This window comes from Oryzias melastigma, linkage group LG12, assembly GCF_002922805.2.
Source record: "Oryzias melastigma strain HK-1 linkage group LG12, ASM292280v2, whole genome shotgun sequence".
NCBI classification, from domain to species: Eukaryota; Metazoa; Chordata; class Actinopteri; order Beloniformes; family Adrianichthyidae; genus Oryzias; species Oryzias melastigma.
This window is the reverse complement of record NC_050523.1, coordinates 14,558,768-14,566,910: the sequence shown is the minus strand read 5'-3', so window position 1 is coordinate 14,566,910 and position 8,143 is coordinate 14,558,768. Positions and strand designations below refer to the sequence as shown.

Genomic DNA, 8,143 nt, shown 5'->3' with positions numbered 1-8,143 from the left:
GAAATAAGTATAGATAGCCATTATAAAAATCACAACCGTATCACCAAAAATAGGGGTTTAATGACTTATCTTAACAATGATTGATTCTTATCATAATTTGTTGTAGCTGATACAATTCATATTTGAACAATTTGACCTAAAATAGATCCATCTTTAGCCCAAAATTCCACTGAGATAAATAGGTACTGAACAGTGCAGGTGAAGTTTTCCAGAATCCTTGTATTTCTTCAAGGTAATCAAGTGTAAATTACAAACAAACAAGCATCCATTTACATTTTTGTTTCATAAAGTTTACCCCACTGTTGTGTCTCCATATAAAAATAAAGCCAAAGGAACATTATTGGATTATTTTACGACAATGTGTGACATAATTCAAAGTCTTCCACACTTTGGACTGATTTGGATTGATTAAACATTTTTTACTCTTGTGTGTTGTCCACTGTGATAACACTTGGTGGATTTTATAATTTATGTTTTTTTTTCGAACATCAATATAATTGATTTATTCATTTTGAAAAAAAAAATGTATAAATATATTGATAAATTGGATTAACAACTTCAGACAAATTGATCTGGTTGGATTGAGGAATAAAAATCGATTACGTTGATTCATCGTTATAGTATGCAAAAATAACTACTTTGTAAAAAGGAAACAAATACTTCTTACATCTGTTATCTCTTACTTATTTTTTTAAATGACCTATGTTGACTTTTTTACTTGCTTCTATAAGTTGCTTTACTTTTTTCTTCTCTGCATCCTCTCCATGTGAAAAAGAGAACAAATGTCTTCCAAGGCAAAAATCCAAATCATGTTTACTAAATAAACTGACTTACAACTTGTCTATATTATAGTAAAGACGTATTTTCAGTTTAATATACAATTCAACTGGCTGCTATAAGGGAGCAGGGCTGAGGATTGTGGGTATTTTTGCCCTTTTAACAAATACAATAGAGCCAAAAACATTAGGGGCTTTAAATAAAAAACGGTATTAAATCTTTAAGCAGGAAGCACAAAGCTGGTGTGGTTATTTCGTCTTCTTCCAGTCAACATAAGTGTCAGAAGTGGCATTTTAAAGTCTCCGTTAAATCGGTCAAAGCCGACAATTAGCAGAAAATAACTTCTTAGCGCCACTTGAGACACCAACAAATAACCCCTAAAAATGGACGTCAGTCTTTAAAAAAAAAAAAAACGAGCGCCAGAGGAGCTGATAATAAACCTTGTTAAAAAACTAAAACGAGCAGCTAATTGCAGGGGAAGTGAGCTTTCTCTGGAGCGCGCGCAGCTGCACGCACTTGAGCCGCTCGCGGGCCTCACCCCCTCCAGGTTCTGTGGCGCGCGCGGGCACTCGCGGGCTGATTGTGTGTAATTGCCAGCGTTGTGGGGGAGGCAGGGGCTGCTTCAAGTGCACAACGCCTCCTCCTCCTTCTTTCTCCTCCGTCTCTACCTGCTCTGCTCGCAGGTCGGTGCTGCCACGCAACAGCTGCGCCGAGGAGCCTTCCCAGCAGCCCTTTGTGGCACATGTGGACGCGGGACAATCACTGTCACCGAGAGACTGACCGCAATTAGGCGAAAGCCACAACTTAATGATAAGACATTTTCATATTTGCTGTAATTCTGCCCTCTTCAGATTGTATAGAAGCGTTTATCTCAGGATTTAAGTGGGTTATTCCTTAAAGTGTCTGAGGGCACAGGTGGCTGGTCCTGGGGAGCGAGGCTTAACGTGCGTCAGTCAATAACATTTACATGTAAATAGCATTGATACATGCAGTCTGCATTTTATTGTGCAATCAAACTAGACGATTGCAGTAGTTCATTTTCCTTTAGTTGGGGTTCTCAACCTTTTTCCTCACATAGAATTTATTTTTAGACAAGTACCCCAACCATGCAAGATCATTTTATTAAGAAAAGTGCTGTAAAGTGATCCTGCTTCTTTTTAATATGAATAATTTTCCCTTTAGCTCAGGTATTAAAGTCATTTTGAAATCTAGTGTTCAGTGTTTTAATTTTCTATCAGGCAATTATTCTAGTTTTAGAAGGACAATTTCTGCCCCAACTTTACTACTTTTTAGCTTATTTTAACTTTATGACAGATTAAATGAATACTAATAGGTTTTTTTTAGACATTTTGGGGTGTCATACGGTGGCCCTTAAGTGCAAATTGCATAAAAAATCACGCAACGCAGAAAAAAATCGACAATCAAAAAAGCAAAACAAATATTTAAAAAAAGGGGGAAAAAAAACAGCAAATACATTTGAGAAAACTAAACAGAATTCCAGAAACAAAAAGGTAAAAAAAAAAAAAAAATGGGTGGGAAACAAAAGTAATTTCCAGAATATAAAATGAAATTAATTAGAAAAATGAAACAGAATAAGAAAACGCAAAAGCAAGGTATATTGGAACATTGCTGATCATACAGTATCATGATGTTCATGATGTATTGTGATATCCTCCGTTTTCTGGTTTCCATAAAAAATAAAAAAACATTTCGCGAAGTAAAAGTAATTTACGGAAATCAAAATGAAAAGTGAAAAAAAGAAATGCAATGAGAAACTGGATGTATGTACTATGTGACATCACCGATTGGATGAAGAGGTTTGTCCATCGTTTTAACCAAAAACTATTTGATATGAAGCTCCTCTCCAACCCTCTACTTGATGACAAATACATCCATTAACATCTTCATTTTCCTCATCTGAGCTGCCGTATGTAAGGCTAAATAACTCTAATATTACTCTCTGTTTTTTATTTTGTCATGCTAATATTATCTTGGGCTTGTTGTGAGAGTCTGTAAGCTAGCGAGAGAGAAAGTAAAAGGAATGCTGGGATGTCAACGTAGGGTTACTTCCACTCAAAGAGTCCCGCCCACAACCCAGAGGAGAATTTCCAATGAGCTGCAAAAAATATGTCTTAAAAAAAGTCATTTTTTTATTTTTGATAAAAACTGCATAAACAATCACTGGGAACGTATTTACAATAGATAGAAATATAGATGAAATTGGACTTTAAGCTTTTTAAAGTAGATTCTTGTCTGTACTTTTCTTTACATCACTTTACTCTTTTTTACTAAATGAGACCAATTTATCTCCCATTGATTTCCTATTGGATTGATTTTGTGAAATCACTCTGGTGGTTTAATAAATTCTACTTATAAAGTGCCATTCACAAATAAGGTTGTTTCAAAATACTACAAAAAAGAAGGAAAAAAATGGACACTGCCATTGTCCAACGTCGCTCTGATAGTATTATGAACTTGGATGCATTAAATAATTTTTTTGATGTAATTTCTGTACCAAGTACGCAAAATTGGATGTGATCAATTTAGTATTTATATTCAACCAGTCAGCATTTAATACATGTATTAAATCTAGACTTCTTTACAAGGAAAGTTTACTTATTTTGAATTGGGTCTGGAATTTTAAGTGCCAGTTTTGGACACATGTTTAACTTTTAACCTATGTAAAGCAGATAAATGTAAAAAAAAAACTGTTTTATGTAAAAAAAAAAAAAAAAAAAGCTTAAAAATTTTGAGGAAACCCACACGCAAGAGTTTACATTTTTCTCTTTGACATTTTCAGTACATATCTACACCAAACCTTATCTTTGCTCAATGCAAACAAGGGTAGGAGCGTGTGGAAGTGATAAGGGCTCTCTGTTAAAGTCTGTTTATCTTAGTCCTCAACATACACTCTGAGGTAGAAGTGTTTCCTTCCAATCCAAGCAGTGTTCACCACATGACACACGCACAAAGATTCACACACACTTAGGATGCAAACAGATCAAACGACAAAATCAGACATTTTAGGCGATTTTTTAAGAGTAATGCAGTTTTTCCAGATTTGTTGGTATTACTGAGGTGGAAACGGGAAAATACTTTTACTACAACAAGAGTATACTGTTAGTATACTTGTAGTTTTGTGCATTCTGAGTGAATTCCATCACTTTTAAATCAAACAACAGCCATTCTAACATCTGTACAAGTCATCTTTCTCCTACCTGTCAACACATACACCTGTGGTTTTTAATATACAGACTGCAACATATTCACCTGAATCTTGTTCTAAAGTGAAAATAAAACATTCCTTGTTCCTTTCTCTTTTTTTAAAGAACGGCAGCACAAGGAAGCTGTGTTCCACTCCCCAGGCTGATTTTATCTGTCTGTGAAACACCTCCACTATCTGGGGACAAAGAAGGCAGGCCACGGTCTGGCCACCCGAGGTGTTTTCCTTGGCAGTGGAATGTTTTTAGTGCGGAGCTTGTTCTGAGCACAGTTTCAAAAGGGAGTGGTTATTCCAGAAACAGGAAAGTGCTGCAAATAATGGCATCTTATGGCCCCTTCGGAAATGGCCCGTTGCCAAGCAGGAATAAAGTGTGGACACTTAACGGGGAGCGTGTTTGTTTGTCGTGAGAGAGTTTGTTTAATCAGCTTGTCATTGGGATTTAGGTGTACAAATGTAGATACAAATCTTCAGTTTATTTTTATTAAACTTAACTTTGTTAATTTCAGCACACAATGAAGAAAATAATAATGAAACATAGACTTAATAAGATTAAAATGCATCTTTTTAAAAAAAAATATAATGATTGATTAATCTTATTCATCCTTTTTTAAGTTTAAAGGTGATTATTTCAATAAAAAAGGGGATTTAAGGGTTAATTGAGCTGAACTAATGTTCTTACCACTCAAATGTTTTTTTTGTTATGTTAAATCCATCACTCTACAATATTTTATTCATGCATTTCTTTATGTTTTTGATGCAAAAGCTTCTCACATTGGTCAAGATGACACCAGAATTTCCAGTGACATCTGGGGGGATCAAGTCTTTACGTTCATCATAACTAAATTTAACTTATGCTTCCCATCACTCACTGTGATTCCATCAGTCATCATTGATTCTTCTTCATGGTACACCAGCTTTTTGACAGCTTTTTCCTATTAGGCAATTAAAATGAGAGAATTTTTACTCCAAAAATAACCAAAACTCACTTGGAGAACATCGGCAACAATTCTATTGTTTTGCTGCTTGGCACTAATCCAAAATTGAATGCTTGTTATTACCTTAGCAACAGTAACTAAGGAAAGCAATTACAAAATAAGGTTATTATGAAATTGAGGTTTATGATGTATTTTCTTAGTTATTAAATGTAATGTAATCTGGGTTTGAAATATTTTTTTCCAGCTTCTGTAAACACAAATGTTCACTGGCCCAGTTGTTCCACATCCACAGCTACAGGGGGGGATCTCCTTCCTTCTTCTTGAAAGGAGCAAACGTCCCCACAGGGAGGGTGGATCTTCCCAGCGACCCGTCATCATCGTGGCAGACCTCATCCTGGACGGAAGCCACCGAGCAATAAATTCAGTCTTCACACCCACTCTGACAAATGTGCCGCTGGCTCCCAGGGTTAAAAAATAAGTCCATACAGGATACAGGAGCATTCCTCTCAAGGATCGGAGGACAAAAGGGAGAGCACACAGGAGCAAAACTGTAAAGGGATATGTCACACTATAGTCATGGACACAGTAGAGTAAAATTAGAGGGAAGACTTTCTTTTCATTTTAACTCTCAAAAAAGTATTGCCTTGTCTTCTTCATCTTTACATTGATCCATACCAGAACTTTAATGGTAATAATTCATACAGAGGAAGGAGATCACCGATTCTGAAAAATTCTGATGCCATTTGAGTTCTTTTTCTTTTGTCTTCAGATCTGAAAGCTTTTGCAAACTGTTTATTTTATGTGATGATTAGCCAAAGTGCTTAGAAATCTTTAATGTGGTGTTTTTTCATTTTTATTTTTTATGTGGTAGCCTGTCCTGAGTTATATTTTCACATATGTTTTTGTCATAATAAAAAAGAGGGGCAGTGCCTAAATAAAAAGACACATTTGTTCCAAATCAAACACATTTTAGAGGCATTAAATGAGACTTAAAGAAGTAACTGTTTGGTGTTTTTGTGCAAAATTATTTCAAATTTCAACTTCTGCATATTCACTGGAAAATTCATTAAAAAAACTACTGACTTTGGCAGCTCTGTTATGCTGAAATGTGGAAATGTCCAAGAGAAAATTATTCCAGCAGCAAACTTGGAAAAAGCAAGTAGAACGTTGTTGTTAAACTTCTGCTGCTGATTTGTTCCGTTAAACAATTCAACATTTGCATCAAAAGGGAATCTCAAGCTTTTTTTGCCCCACTAGAATGTGCTTTTTGGCACATACAAATTGAGCTTATTGAGTAAACCCACAAAGATGTTAGTAAGATTATTAAACTGAAACTATAAATGTAAAGAAATTGAATACTTTCAAACACAAATTAAAGATTTGTGTAAAAACATTAAAGGGTTAATTGTGTTTATTTTTATGAGGCGCTAATTAACAACCAGGATGATATATTTTATTTAAACCCAAAATAATCCAGATTTGTATAATTATATTAAACCCATTCCAATAAAACCATATTATGTTAATTGTATTTTAACAATAGAGTCTAAAAGTATGAAACAGGCTGTTTTCAATGTTTTTGGGGTAATTCCTTGTGCTGAGTCAGCAACAATTGTCCATGTTTTAACTATATTAACTCTGTCTAATTCCCAATTTCATGCTTGACTCCTCCTTTTCCCAGCTTTATTTTGAAAATATAATTTTCCTCAAAATGTTCCTGTCTGCGTGACACAGGCCCTCCAATCCCAGTTATCTGTGCCTAAGAGTGTGATCACTCCTTTGCTGTTCCTTGGTGTGAGGATCGTGCAATTTGTGCTTCACCTGCGTTCCTGAGAAATCCGCTGCTGTAAGAGGTGACGACCCTGGTAACCGGGTCATAGAAACCATCTGCACAGTCATAGCAGCCTTCAGGAATGGGTCGAGGTGGGTGCAGATCTGTCATCTGAGATTCTCCTGGAAAAACAGACGTGGTGTTTACTTATTTTTGTTTATACGGTCTGTCAAACGATACATTTTTATGAAAATATCAAATTACTGACATGAGAATAAAAAATTCAATTTAGTACTTTATTACTAAATTCGATTTAGTTTTTGAAAAAGGGGTAGCTTTTAAGAAATAAATGTCATTTGTGGAGAACACAAACATCTCCAAACAAAATACACATTCTAACCTGCAGGTCTTATTCCATTGCACCTCTCGCTGTGAAAACGCCTGTCGTTTCCATCACAGTAGTCCCAGTTAGTTTCCTGATATTGCAAACCATCCGCAAAAGTAAACAACCCCTTGTGATGAAGCACAAATTAAAAAAGATCCATTAAGTTCATTTTAATCACAAATCTTTTTATTTTCTTTAGGATTATTTCTTTAGAATTAAGTGAGGAAACATTCCTGAAAAAAAAAAAAAAAAAAAGAAAAAACGTATCTGAAAAGTACAGACAGGAAAGCATATTTGTTTACTTTAGCTATTATAAACTGAAAAGGAAAAAATAACTTGAATTTGATTGAATTTGAACTCAGCCAGTGCATCAGGTACAAACTGTTGCGTTAGAGGCCTCTGGGCTATCCTGCAGATGTCAGAGAATGTTGACGAATAGATAAGTCACTGCTGAGGTTTTCAAATGTTTTTCAGCTGAATTGAGCTTTAGAATACATTTTCTTCTGTTGTCTGAGGCTACAAAATTAAGAATAATCTATAATATTTTATTAATCAGTTTTTTGTATTTAAAACTAATTTGGTCAGCTGTATGTGAACATTTTTTTTTTACCATGCATTTAAGTTTTACACGTTTTTATAATAGGTGTGTTATAAAAGGTCAGCTGCATTGACTGTATATGAAAACTGGACTTGAAATGTATTTTCAAATTAAAAGCCTGAATTACATATTGAGTTGTCAACTGAAGAAAAAAAAATTAAAATTCATGATCAAATTGCAAATTGAACTGTCAATTGATAATTGCATAATACTTTGAAATATGGCTAAAAAAAAAAAAAAACTTCCATAGCTTTGGCACTCACCTCTTTAGATAATCCGTTTTCCCAAGTAGACTCACACTTAATCCCATTTGGAAAGAGGAGCATTCCTTCTCCATGAAACATTCCATCCTTCATCTCTCCAACATACTTGGTGTTTGTGGGAAAGGTGTACTCGCCTTCTCCGTCCATTCTAAGGTAGAACATTACATATTAATCCTTTTTTTTTTTTTTTT

At 34.9% G+C, this 8,143-nt stretch overlaps 1 protein-coding gene across 4 annotated transcripts in view; it reads right to left on the bottom strand.

Moving 5' to 3' along the window:
* morn5 (MORN repeat containing 5) overlaps positions 1-8,143 on the bottom strand; it is a 13,238-nt gene that overhangs the window by 4,513 nt on the left and 582 nt on the right. For all 4 annotated transcript variants that reach the window (XM_024299426.2, XM_024299428.2, XM_024299424.2 and 1 more), the window contains 3 exons: positions 7,953-8,100; positions 7,107-7,218; positions 6,757-6,888 (listed from right to left, as the gene is read on the bottom strand). In XM_024299426.2, the coding sequence (XP_024155194.1) occupies positions 6,757-6,888; positions 7,107-7,218; positions 7,953-8,100 (392 nt within the window). The remainder of the gene's footprint in view (positions 1-6,756; positions 6,889-7,106; positions 7,219-7,952; positions 8,101-8,143) is intronic.